Genomic DNA, 14232 nt, shown 5'->3' with positions numbered 1-14232 from the left:
AAATAGGAACTTAACGTGAAAATGACTTTAATAAAAAATGAATTACCCTTATTTAAAATGCTATAATAAATACTACAACCTCCCCATACACAGTAAAAACTATATGGAAATTCAGCCAAGTAGTACAATTAACTGACATACTTAAATAACTTTTCCTTCTGATATATGAGCAATACACTGGAAAAAAAAACATTAGGGATTAGTAAAAACTAGACACCCACTTGCTAAAAGTTTCACTTCCAAAAAATATAACAAAAATCTGATGAAAATTATAAAAACTAATTATACTTTAAATTTTAAAAATATAAAAAATAAAACAGTTGAATACAATATTGTCCCAATTCTTACAATGCTATCAATCACAGTAGCTTTAAAATAAGATAATAAAATAAAGCAAATGACCAAAACCTCTTTTATTCCATTTTTAAAAATAATCTCAAATTTACATTAGTAGAAAGATTGATTTCTGATTCTTTTCTTTAGAAACACCAGCAAGAAAGAGGATTACTCTTAACAGTAGAAAATGACATTTTTAAATGTCCGCAATTAAAAACAAAGAACTACACTGCAAAGATCTTTCAAAAGTTTGAAACAAGTATTGCACATAACTTGAAGTTAACTTGCCACAATTCATCACATTCAAGTTTTAAATCACCTTTGAACAGAAGATTCAACTCTTCAAAACAAAAGGGGTGAAGTATCAAGTCTTTCCAACAGCACTCTCATAAAATGCTAGAGTCATTCACCGCAAGTTTTATTTTGCATTCTGCAGAGGTCTGTGTATGGAGAAGTATATATATTTTACCAAAGCGTGGGGACCAGAAGGGGCAGGGCGAGGGTTCCTTTACATAGAAAATAATCAGAAACACTTTATTGTACATTGCAAAAATAACCATGTAATTACTCTGTAACTACATTGTAAGTACATGGCTGGTGCCATGCTAGTGCGCTAGAACTACATGCTTGGTACATTGAAGTGATACCCTAAAATCTGTAAACTAATTACATGTTAATTATGTTTTGAGTTACATGGTAACTCCCAACTACAATCCCATGTTATCTGAAGGACATGTAATCGATAAAGTTCAGAGTAATAGATAATAATTGTTTATGCCCTGTCAATTGAAGTGTAACCAAATAATCTGTAAACACACTTGTCACACAATCACAAGTAAATATTAGTAGAATAGCGATTTCTTACATTAGTCATGCATACTAACATTACACACCTGTCCCACGGCAGGCTGTTTTTTTCCTTTATGTATAATTTAAAAGAGCAGACATCTCTGAATCAAACACTTAACATCAATTTATTAATATTAAAAATGGCTAAACATTCACCAAAATGTCTGCGTTATGAATAATTTTAAAAACTCAGTAAGAAGCTGTAGACAATTTTGTTATTTTAAATTTCTACCCTATGCTTATGCATTTAATTTTTTTTTTTTAGGAACTACAGTGTTATCTGTCATTTTCATGCGAATTGTTTTCATTAATTTGTGACTTTACATAGACTATTTCTTTAATTCTAGGTACACCAATAGCTGGTGGTGGGGAAGGATGTTTAAGCAACATGCTTTCTCTTCTCTGCAGACTCTAAAATAGCATTACCAGTGCACAACATTCATAATTTAAAATGTATGCAGAGCACTGAAATGTATAAAAAGCAGAATATAAGAAAATAAAATTTATTAAAATTATTTATATTAAAAAATGAAGTATATGAAGATCTCTCAGTAATAAAAGTACAAAAAGCTACTCTTTGCAATATGAAAAATTGAGGTATTGCATAAAGAGATATCCCGTCAGTGAAAAATGTGCCTAAAAATGTTCACTGTTGGAAAAACAAGATATACAAAAGTAGTGCGTAACAAATATACATCATGTGCATGACAAAATAAGTTAGCTACAAAACACTGTACCGGAGTTCAGCAGGTCATGTACAAAGGGAAAATTATTATTCAAAGCTAGTTCTCAAACAGTGTTATTTCTTGTTAACTCATCACACCTGTTTACTGAGTAGGAACAGCACAATAGCACACCCCAAGCCACCTACAAGCGTTTAAAAGAAGAAAAAGAGGCAAATGAACATTCCACTTCGAATTATGGAGTTCAGGAGAAAAGAAAAAAAGTCCCTGACCAGCTACACAAGAGCACCCTCCATCCGCATGACTGCTTTCAGTATCTGCAGGGAATTCTTGAAAAGCAGCTCCCGCTCTAGGTTGGACTAGTAGGCAGCAAACGCCTCCATTTTGACCTTTGGAACTTAACAGGTATGTAGTATGTAGTTCATTAAAGCCCATCTTTAAAAATAAAGGACTGCTTTTCCTAAAGATAATCAGTAGGGGGCGTCAGCCAGGTGGTTCCACCATAGTGCTGGGGCAAGTCTTTGGTTTTGAAGGATCCAAGATGGTACTGTTAGGTAGCACAACTAGCAAGATTGCCATTAGATCTTTTAAAATGTTTTGCACACTGATAATAATCCTTTTAATGGTGGATAGGGCATTTAATAAGATAAAATCAATTAAAATAAAAGTTACTTCCATGACCAGGGCTTCAAGAGACTATTTTAAGTTTACCCCTGAAGCATACTGTTCAACACATAATAACGCCTTTCAAAGCTAGAATTTTATTTATAATAAAGCATGCATTACTTGATGAAGTTGGCACTTCAAACACTGACTATGTCCCATGCTAAGTTCTGAAACTGTAATGTTATTTTATTTTATAGGAAGAGTAAGATAAACATACGTCTCTTTGCACAGATTTACACAGTTACTTAGTTCAACAGTGCAAAACACTTTGCAACTACTTAACAATTTTTAAACTGGTTTTTTTTTTTTCATTTTCTATGTTACAACTAAATTACAGGATACCCAAAGTAACTTTAAATCTAAAAGTAAGCCAATCAGCAGCCAATTTGTGTACTGATTTTGTCTTCCAGATTTGGCTACGCTTGTACTACAACACCAAATCAGAAATGATCTTCTTGAGGTATCTCTAGATCTGGTTTGTTTTTTAGCGTCAAAATGGAGAGCAAAGGCTGCCACCTGATGAGTGTTAGGAAGTTAGGATATAGAGTTTCTATAGAACATCAAAAACAAAACGTATCCATTTGTTCTTCAGGAGAGGGAATGCTAGTTTTCTCACCAGGTGTCGTTCATTCTAGCTTTGGTAGGTTTCCTGGGGCTGTGGCCAGATAGGTACATTTAAAAATAAATAAGTGCACTCCCTCAGTAGTCAATTCCCCCAGTTTTTACATTCTAAATTTTTTTAATTGGTTAAAAGAAAGTAACCCTAGCTCTGCCTGCTTGACTCTTTTGTTTCTGGTGTGGAATGGCTGAGACAGGATGAGATTCCGACTCAGCCTCTAAACCATTCAAATGAGTGGTCGTGCTGCTTGGATCTTGCTCATGCATTCGCGTTTGCTTTAACATGCTCTTTCCTGTTAATAATTGTTAACTTCCTCCACTGCTGTTAAAAGAATAAAAAGGGGGCTGGAACAGAGAGAGGCAACAACGATGGAAGGAAAGAAAGAAGGCAGAAGCACTTCCCTGGGGGACAGACTGTGTCAGGATAGACTGATAGGGTTATTGTCGCATGGTTATTTTAATAAAAGTATTCTTATATGTTATATCATTAACAATAATTTAATTAAAAACCCAAAATACTCTATTGTTTCATTTCTCTCTTAATATTTCTCTCTCTCCTCTAAGAAAACGTTGCAAGAAGTTCGAACCCTCTCACTCTCCAGCAAACAAGAGAAGGAAACTCCCAGCAATATGACGGCAATCTGAAAAAGGAGTTCAGACACACTGTTTTCAGTGACCCAAGAATCTACAAAACACCTATATCATAGGTCATCCTTTTCATTATGCTATTGTTAAGTTACAGACTGCTACAAAGGGCATGCCGGCGTGAGAGGGCGAGGAAGGGCAGAAAGAACGGAAGAGTGCACTTAGCGCGGGCTGCAAGTGAGCACTGCAGTTCTCCTTCAGTTCCAGCGGAATGAAATGTGCCGAGGACGGTCGCCGCCCTCCTTCACCAGGGGCTTGTGGAACTCCCTGCCGGCCCGGGAATGAATAGCAGCCCAGCAGTATTCACAGTAATACTGCAGACAGGTCACGTTAGCGCAGAAAAACGGAGCGAACTTTCCCCCGCAGCGGGCCCCCTGACACTCATCACACAGCTGGTCATCCAAGACATATGGCTTCACTTCCACCTGCAATCACAAACAGAAGACAGGGTTCCCATTCCTCAGTGGCTGCACCGGGCCGCTCTTCCCTGCGTGCGTGGACACTCCCGCCGCTCTGAGTCTGTCCCAACGTGCCCCTGAAGAAGGGTCAGAAAGTCTCCTACTGAAACTAAGCGTCCATCCTTTAAGAACCCAGTCAGGTTTCTACACCCGTCATTTTACACTGCTCTCTTATTAAATAAACACTTTTCAAAGGAAAAAAGGATTCCACCAGAAATCCAGTGGAGGCAAGCAAACATTATGGAATAAACCCACAGGAGAGCTTTCAGACACAAACCAGCGTTTTGATGAGTAGACCTGGATGTTCATTATATGTGCAGTAGTAATTGAAACAAAACCAACCAACGGCTTCCCAGTTCTACAAAACAGCACTTGAGTGGTTCAATCAGAGGGAAGGTGCCTAACTACGCCACGAGCCTCTGAGAGTAACAAAGCCAGGCCTGGTCTCTGCTTCCAGGATTGTGCCCGTCCTGGGTCACAATCACAAAGCGGGACCTCGGGGAGACAGACGCAGCTCTAGCACTCACCCTCAGAAACCCTGTGTTCTTTGTCAGTGAGCAGGGTGTACTGGAGTCTAAAAGTCAAAGGTGCATTTATAAACCCGGGCCTGGTCCAGTGTTCAATAGGCCAACCTGTCATTTGAGCCTCTCAAGTATTAAAAATAACCTGGCGATGAATTCACCAGTGAGAACAGAGTTGGTTGTTTTGGTCGGGGAGAGACGCTTGGCTGAAACTCCCTTACACCGGGCCATCGGCACCGCTGGGGCCATCGGTTCTGACAAGGAATCCTGACAAGGTGAGCTGGGACTGAAAGGAGAAGCGTGACGTGGGAGACAGAGGGGGGACATAACCAGAGCACTATTAGGCGTCTGGCCCCGAGGCCATCCCAGAATATCTACAGAGCGGCAAGCACCATGGTGGGAGAATCTCATCGGAGAGTAAAATCAAGGCTGAATGTCTAACGACTGACCTTACAGCTCTGAGACCTGTGTTGGAACAAAGCAGGGAAGCCAGAGACACTGTACTCAGACGTGCATATTTTTTAGTGTAAATAAAACACAAATAGGCAGGTTACCATCCACGGTGGCTAACACTGCTGCCTTCTTCCATGTTTACAACAGAACCTTCACCTTTCTCTTTAACCTGTTCACAGTGCAGCATGTTAACCACTATGTCCTTCACCTCTGTACTGCCACTGCCACTGCCACGGAATATATAATACATGAAATAAAACACAGCATTACATGTACACCGCTACTGACGCAATGGTTTCTATACAGTGACCAAGAACGTCCCAGTACGATCCATCCAGCCTTTCTGAGCATGATGCTTCCGAATGCTGGATTTCTAAGTCAGTCCTAACTGCTCGTCTACCATGAAACAAGGAGCCGACACCAGAATGCAAATCAACACGTTGTTTCCTTCATATCAAGGTCTTTCTATAAAAAAATAAAAGCCGGCTGAACTGAACATTGCTTCCGTTTGCAGCCGATTCCCAGGCTGGTGTAAATGCCTATCTCACCACAAATAGGAACAAACCGTTTGCTAGTGGCAGCCGGTTCCCAGACCACGCTCTAGCTACCAGACCATAAACTCATGAGGTCAGGGACTTCACGTCCTAGGCACGAAATCATCTGCTGAATTGATGGAATACAAAGATAAGAGATAAATCTGTGACTGCAAAGAAATAAGATGCATCCAATACATTACAAACCAAGGAGAGGGTGCTCCTTGCCACTTCCTCCAGCCCTTTACTTCAGAAGATCAAGCCCACAGGAGGAATCTCTAGTGCTGGAAACAGTGCTGACCCATTCCTACCTGACTTCAGGTGGCAGGTTAGGCTACAAATGTAAAGATTCTGACTTCTACGTCCTCTGTTATAATGAAATGTTTCTAAGACATGCAGTCCTAGAAGTAAATTTATTCAACCATTTTTTACCCATTGGGATATAGGGCTTGTTGAGGTTTCAGAATGTCCCGGGACGGGAAAAAAAGGTCAGGAGACCTCAAGGGCATTCATGTTTGTAGTCCTTGATATAACAGAGCAGAAAGAATCTGCTAAATACTGACAGACTGACTGACTAATAATGAATGTAGGTGACAGCTTAGGAAAAATTAAACTGACTCAAGTAAATGGATACAGTGTTCTGGCCAGGCTACTAAAAAACTAGGAGCTAGAAGAAATTATAGAAATTCCTGGATGTGTTATAGAACATACATCTAATTGGTCCTATAGGCATAACTGTCAACTGTCAGTTTACTGTCATATGAAATTCCCCCATTCCAATGTTGGTAATGACACACGCAGAGGGCCATCTCTAGAACTTTCCCGAACGCAGTGTGGGCCTTACCCGTTTATCTATCTCTCCGTGCTGCAGCTGAACAAAGCGGGCGCTGATAGCAGCTATGTAACTCTGCTGATTAGAGAACGCGACGCGCCCGGCTCCCTTCGGGTACTTCAGCTCAGGGTCCGTGTCGATCCCAGCGTAGCACACGCCTCCGTACAGCCGGTCCATGATCATGGCAAGCTCCACTACATCAGAAAGACGCAGAGGGTGTCTGACACCAGGAATACTCATTGGGCTCACCCAAGGTTTCAAGGAAAGCAAGTTCGTCTATACTCTGAGCTCACATCATTATAATAACTATTAAAATCAAATGTTATTACAACCAGTTGTCCAATTATCTTTTAATTAAGGGCAGGGCTCTACTGGGTATTTACTCATGTTCTCTTAGTTTTCACAGCAACCCTATGAAATAGGCAGTAATTTCTTGGGGAGACTGAGGCACAGAGAGGCTAGTCAACCTGTCACAGATGGCTGAGGGCAGTGCTGGATGGCATCATCACCCAGCAGATGATGCTGGCACCATCTGCTCTATGCTATGTCGCAGTCAGATATTTACCAGTTAACAAGGTGTGGCTTAATATAAATAATCATTTGAACACTAGAAAACTGATTGGTAGGTTTTTTGTTTGGAGGTCCTTCTGGCTTATTTCCATCAAAATCTTGTTACCTTGTCTGACTGGTAGTGACAACTGGATAGAGCTCAACCTGGGACTCTGAGGTTCCAGGTTCAAAACTCCGAGACCACCGGCTTGAGCTCAGGCTCACCAGCTTGAGCATGGGATCACTGACATGACCCCATGGTCGCTGGCTTGAGCCCAAAGATCACTGGCTTGAGCAAGGGGTCACTGGCTCAGCTGGAGCCCCTCAGTCAAGGCATGTATGAGAAGCAAGCAATGAACAACTAAAGTGCTGCAACTATGAATTGATGCTTCTTTCCTCTGTCCCTTCCTGTCTCCCTGTCTCTCTCACAAAAAAAGAGAATCTCCACAATCTAGCTATTTGCTGATTTTTCATATAAAAACTTGAATAAATGTGTCATCTCCATTATGTGTGATATACAATTCTGAAACTGCTGTCTTGTTCATTTTATGTTCTGTACCTTAGTTATTAAACCTCAAATTAGTAGACTGGGGATAAAATTTCTTCTGTAAATACTACGCAAAAAACACAGTAACTGCTGAGAACCCTTTTATATTTCAGAGCTCAGCACACAGTTGATAAGCAAATGACGACGTGGAAAGGAAACTTTAAACATCTCAATCCACAATGTGTCCTGATGATGATGATGATGGCGATCACAAGCATTATGAATAACTGCACTAAGCACTTGGCATTAGTTATCTCATTAGCCCTCAAAACAACTCTCTACAGTACATACACTTATTATCCCATTAGACAGGTGAGGAGCTTGAGAATTAGAGAAATTAAGTTATTTTTCCAATGTTACTCAATTATTAACTGAAAGCAAAGCCCATGAATTTAAACCAAGACACCTTGATTCTCTCTCTTAGACATGAAGTCAAGTGTTTACGGAGAATGTGGCCTGAAAAACCTTTATATCTCTTATGCTAAAGGATAAAGAAGGTTTTTGTTTAATCATACCAGCTCGTAATGGTCGAGGAACTCCACCAACAAATATAGTTTTTCGTGGGTCAAGAGGCTGTGAACCATCCATCACGAAGTCACTGTCGCTGAGGTTCCAAGGCCGAATCTGCACCTAGGGAGTGTGCAAACCCAAATGTCTCATTCACGGTACAATTCATGGGGAAAGAAGTTGAAAATATTGCAGTCTTTTATATTCCTAAAAGCAATAATTCACACCATTACAAAGCAATAAAGCTAGAAAACTTGAAAAGATTTTAAAATAGTGTTGCCCCACCCTTCATTTCATTTCTAAGAGTAAACTGAACAAAGGAGGAAACTTAATTGCCTATTATAAGCTAAATCTATTCTTCAGAGGAAAGTCAGCTACTTCATCAAATGCGTTATTGAGTAAAGCCTTTTAATAGTAAGGACTTACCAATTTTTTAATTAACCGAAAATTCAATGTCAAAATAACATGCGCAAATGTACAGAAAGTCAATGTTAGGAGCTCTGACAACAATAACACCTTTATTTCTAGTCTACTTATAAAAGTGTCAATGAACAGAAACATCAGGTTGTCTGCAGATTTTTCAAACAGCAGAGATGGAGGCAAAGACCGCCCCGCCCCCTCCCCCCCCCCCCTCCCCCCCTCCGCCGGCCCCGGAACGCACTTACAGGCTTGTCTTTGATGGTGGGGCTGGACACGCACAGGTAGAGCTTCCCGTCCTCCTCAATGCAGGCGTCGATGAGGGCCTGGACGGAGCTCTCGTCCTGGAACAGCAGGAACGCGTAGCCTGGGGGAAGGGGAGAAGGGCTTACAGGCTCTCCATATTTTGGTTTTTATTTTATTTTTTATAATTCTTCAAGAGAAAGGAAACATAAACTGAAACTAAGGAAGGAAAAAGGAGTTAAACAACTTTTTTAAAAGTAAAACTTACTATTCCTACCTAAAATTTAATATCAAGTTCAGTTTGATACCTTAAAACATCTTTGAGAGTAAAACTAAATTTGAATTGAAAGTATATATTACGTAGAAATTTTAAAGACACATATGGAAAAAAAAGTTTAGCAATGAAAAATTTTACACCAAAGGTAAACATTCATGAAAATCCTAAACATTAAACAATAAAGGGATCAACTGTACACGTATACTGAACCTTGAGAATTACCTTTAGGAGGAAAATAGGATTTGCTCTCTGCCTTATGAGGCCAATCCACAATTAAAGGGCCGAAGCGACGAAAGCTAGCTGTGATCTCATCTAATAAACAAGAAAGCAAAAACATAGATTTAATATTCTGTGATCACTTTGGGGAAGTAGTTTAGAAAACAGTTTCACATCTCATACTGACAGACAGTAGTACAAAGACGCCCTCAGTCCTTCCTCCAGACCCCTCCCTGTCACCACTGAGCCCTCGCCTTGTCCCCTCCTCTTCTGCAGACTCAGGCTATCTGCCCGCCTCTCCTTCTGGCAGGATGCTCTACAGCCACAACACAGCTGCTGTTACCTGCTCAAACAAGGCCACTTCTTGCATACCACCACATAACCCTCCCAATCAAGAAGTCAATGCTGATTCAATGTCCAGTTCATAGCCTTTACCCAAATTTCAAATGATCCCAACAGCATCTCTCTTTTCCTCTCTGATCCGAAACATGTATCTAGATGTCGCCTCCCTAGGGCATCAGTCTTCTTCAAGTTGGCCTGGCTCCTCAGTCCTTCCCGTCTAAAGGCTGCAGGCCATCCATGTGCAGGGGATGCTCCGCCCGGCCTGCCCTGTGTCCTCATGGCCGTGCTCGTGCTGAGCTTTCTGAACACGATGACCACCACAATAACGCTCTGTCATCCTGTCCTCACTGGGCCTGTGAGGCCTGATCACCTGGTTAAGCTGACCTCTGCCAACTTGGTGTTGTGTTACCACCAATATCCTGTTTCCTCACCAACCTTGGCACGCATTAGGCTCCTGCCTGCACCAGCCACCGCAATAATTGTCTACAGCTCTTTGGAAAATATGTAACTAAATTTGGCCAGGGCAGCACACATGGACAAAAATGCAGTTAGCACTTACATTTGCTCACAACAGATCATTGAGAAGTTTTCCCAAGGAGGCTTCCTCTTTTCATTTCACTAGTTGTTTCAGCTAGTTCCTAAGTCCTGCCCTCCTTCCTTCTGTGAACTGATCTTATAAACAGGAAGATGCGGAAAGGGAACAAAGCAATCAAAACTGGATACCTAGAGCCAGAGAAGACTTGTTCTCAAAAGAGTCACCTCTACCCATGAGTTTCCTACTGTGTGTCACCCTTAATGCTTCTTTCTAAATATACCTTCATCGATGTCAGGAGGCAGTCCGCCCACAAACACCTTGCGAGAATAACGTTCCACTCTTTCTCCATTCTGGTGAGTGAAGCAGTGAGGTGAACCCAGGCCACTATGAAGAGGCTGATCCCCACGGCCATCATCCAAGAATCCATCTTCCATTGGAAACAGTGAAGACTGACCTGAAATAGAAAGCAGGAAAGAAAGCTAACAGAAAGGGCTCCTGGTCACAGGTTATCTTGCACAACAAACAAGGAAAGCAGCTGATGCAATACAACTGTGGCTTTTACTTTTCTCACTGAATAACAAGTAGGATCACTTAGACATGCTCCTGAGTTCCCATATTCCATCACCTTCAAGTCCCAACTGAGCCAGAGAGAAAGTACACAGTTAAATAGAGGGCTGCTCAGCCACCCCGCTGGGGGGCAGAGAGGGCAGCGAGGTGGGTGGAAGGACAGCAGGAGAGGGCGCTCCTGTGAATGAAAGCAGTGGGCAGCGGACGGCACGTCCTGGACAGGGCCCCACGGCCACCGGCAACCTGGACATGTACACTGAGCATTCGATTTGGCAGTCAGAGACGCTAGATTACAAAAACTTTTTAAAAACATCAAATAAAAGAGCCTGCACAATATCCTCTAACAATGCCCTTAAAATGATCACGTCGATTTTTAAAGTGAACATTCACCATAGTTTACCTTCACTAAAGGGGATACAGCCAAAGCCCATAATCTGTTATCTAACTTCATTGTCTAGTCTTCTAAAATTTAAGGGTTTTAGGCATGCTAAAGACATATTTTCTTTCAGTTGAGTAATATCAGCTGCTCCAGTGCTAATTCTAAAAACTAAGCATTAAGTTGAATGTTTGAAAATCATATCCTCTACTATATAAGCAGAAAAGACAAGAGATGCCAAAGGAAGTTATAGCCTTCCCATCTTGACCTGACAGCAAAATTCAAACTTTTAAATCATAAGCAAAACAGAGAGCTACAAAGAGCTGCAGAATCTCTCAGCACTGGCCGCTGCTCGGGCTGCCAGTTCACTTGTAGGCACTGCACGAGGAATGCGCTAACGGGTCGGCAGAAACGCGTCCTACAAGTCTTCCTTATGGAAACAGTCCAGTTTCCTTGTTGGCACATTGAAACACAAACAACAACAGTATGTGTTGTGAATTTATCCTGTAAAACTACAACTCGAAAGAGTTATAGAATGAAGATTATAAAAAATAACTATACAGTTGGAGGCCATTTCTTGAATGATCTTCAAAAATCATATTTTGAAGCTGGGCTATTTAAAACTGTCTTGTAAAAAGGCAAACTATTACAGACAGAAAAGATAAGGTTTATTCAGGCACCTCGAGGAAATGACCCTTTAAAATTCTCTCAAGTTTCTAGAGCTTTCCCCCATGATTGAAATATATAGTATTAGCCATTTATTTAGCTAATGTAAATAATTTAAAACCAAACATATTATAGTGACTTATCAAAAAAAAAAAAAAAAGAGACAAGTATAATTGAACTTCTAATAATCAGGCATTTTGAGATGATTTGGGCGGTATTTTCCTTTTTAAAGAGTCTTAATTTTTTTTCTCCTACAAAATTCCGTTCAGAAAGAAAAAAAGGAGACAAATCTTCAGATATAAATAAGCTGAGTTTCTCATATAATATAGGGAAATTATTTTGAGATCCAAATCCCACCATTCTTACTCCTTGAAATTAGAATGCCTATAACAATAACTACAATATATCAAGTATGTATGAATCAAATGTATGTTCCATGCCCCCCACCCTCCCCATGAGGGGCAGAAATTGAACAAACGTGGGTCCTCTCCAAATACAACTATACATTCAAGAGTTAGAAACAATAATGTTACCTCTCCTTCGCCCATATGTCCTTGCTGCATGTCAAATGAGAAAAAAAACAAAAACAAAAACAAAAAACAACCTTTCAAACATTGTCAGAAGAATCAATTGTGATTTCATCTACTAGCTTTTGAAATTTAAAAAATTTGGCTATATATAATTTTGTTTCAAAAACAAAGAATGTGGATGGTGAGAGGTCAACTTAAGACTTTCTTTTTTTAAGTTCTTGTAGGACACTTACTTGTTTTAAGAGAAGTTTTCTCCTGTAACTGTCACTCAAGGGCCAAACTAGTATGAAACTAAAGGAGTATGCCACGTGAGCTAAACCAACCACCATTAATCTCTTATGCTCTCAGAATTTCCTGCTAAATAACAATTAAGTAAATATTACAATATTTAATTCTTGACTTTTCACCACTTCAGGATAAACAGCAACTTTACACTATCTCCCAATTAATCAATCCCTAATAATAGCACAACAAATACAATCTTTAGGTAATTTATAAATTTCCTTTTGGTCAAAGGTTTCTCGACCCTAATCAAATCTTCCACCATATCCCAAATATTGAAAAGTAAAAGGTTTGGCATTTTATCGCCAAGTAGGTTGCAGCCAAGAAGAGAAGTATATAAATATATTTATATAATTACATGTATTTCTCTGAATACTCAGGAAATGACCGCATAAATTTAAATCAGAACACTTTTGAGAAAATATGTTCCCTGAACAAACTGGCACTTCTAAGTCCAGCCTGTCCAATGCTTCAATTCTCTTCAACAAACGTTTCTTGAATGCTCATCTTGCTAGGCACTGTGGATGGATACACCCAGCCCTGAGTCCATGGCCACATAAGTAAATGATGACATAAAGCATGCCTATTTACTATAATAGTTTTGTGACAGGTGCAACAGAACACAGGAGGAGGAATAGCTGGTTTTTGACTAACAGGTCAGAGATAGAGGTACGTGGCATTTGAGATGGATCTTAGAAGAAAAACAGAGAAGGGGCATTGCAGGTGGTAATGCTACAGATAGGGGTGCTGTAATGTACGGGAAAGGTCCCCAAACAGAAAAGCATATGGAACAAGTGGGGTCTGGGCTGGAGATTAGGTTTGAAGAAGAGGAAGCAGAGATAGTACAATCAGTTATACAAGAGTTAGGTGAGACTCAGAGGTGCTGTGTGCATGTTTCCCCACTGGAGTCATGTCTTGTACCGAAATACATTTCTCCCATTACTAGGTAACACCGCATTTCACCAAAGTACCTGAGCAAATGGAGTAAAACAACATAGAATCTCCCTCAGCTGATAGGTTTTCCTTTACTAGGTCTTAAGTTTGGAGAAGGGAAAGGTATTCTTTTTTTTAGTCACCTGACAGAGGTTAGGAAGACAAAGACACCACAAAAGCAGATGCTTGTTTAAAAACATTCTATTCATAAAACTAACTGCTCCAAAGACAGGGCAGTTTGGGGAAACAAATAATTTGAAAGTCCTGGTTCTGTCGATCTTAAAAAGTTGACTGCTATTGCCTGGATTTCTGAGAAAATACTTGAAAAGAGTAGGCTTTTGAATGTTACAAAACACAAAAACCTCACAGCTTCCATTATTTAAAAAATAAATATAGTTTCAGGAACAATAAAGGCTACAAACCAAAAGTGAAATTAATACTCAGTTTTCAAATGTGTACCTTCAAACTTTGATTTTGTACCACAAAATTAAGCTAGTTAATATAAAAGAATTCATGGCTGAATTCTGATACTAAATTCTAAACACTAGAAACATCTTCCCATATTAAAGGAAAACTGGTTGTAGGTATACATGCCCTTACACAGACTGCCCATTCAAATAGGGAAATTAACATTAAACGAGTACCAAAAAA

General features: G+C 40.1%; 1 protein-coding gene across 5 annotated transcripts in view; it reads right to left on the bottom strand.

Annotated features, from left to right (window-relative positions):
• Positions 1 to 398: 398 nt before the first annotated feature.
• Positions 399 to 14232, bottom strand: part of CPEB4 (cytoplasmic polyadenylation element binding protein 4) — a 58507-nt gene continuing 44673 nt past the window's right edge. For 3 of the 5 annotated variants that reach the window (XM_066343777.1, XM_066343778.1, XM_066343781.1), the window contains 7 exons: positions 12370 to 12393; positions 10508 to 10681; positions 9357 to 9446; positions 8863 to 8981; positions 8206 to 8320; positions 6607 to 6788; positions 399 to 4222 (listed from right to left, as the gene is read on the bottom strand). In XM_066343777.1, the coding sequence (XP_066199874.1) occupies positions 3995 to 4222; positions 6607 to 6788; positions 8206 to 8320; positions 8863 to 8981; positions 9357 to 9446; positions 10508 to 10681; positions 12370 to 12393 (932 nt within the window). In that variant the 3' untranslated portion in view covers positions 399 to 3994. The remainder of the gene's footprint in view (positions 4223 to 6606; positions 6789 to 8205; positions 8321 to 8862; positions 8982 to 9356; positions 9447 to 10507; positions 10682 to 12369; positions 12394 to 14232) is intronic. The other 2 variants (XM_066343779.1, XM_066343780.1) reach the window with 1 other exon arrangement.

Source organism: Saccopteryx leptura, chromosome 6 (assembly GCF_036850995.1).
Source record: "Saccopteryx leptura isolate mSacLep1 chromosome 6, mSacLep1_pri_phased_curated, whole genome shotgun sequence".
Classification (NCBI taxonomy): domain Eukaryota; kingdom Metazoa; phylum Chordata; class Mammalia; order Chiroptera; family Emballonuridae; genus Saccopteryx; species Saccopteryx leptura.
The sequence above is the reverse complement of the archived record's forward strand: the minus strand, read 5'-3'. Positions and strand labels throughout refer to the sequence as shown.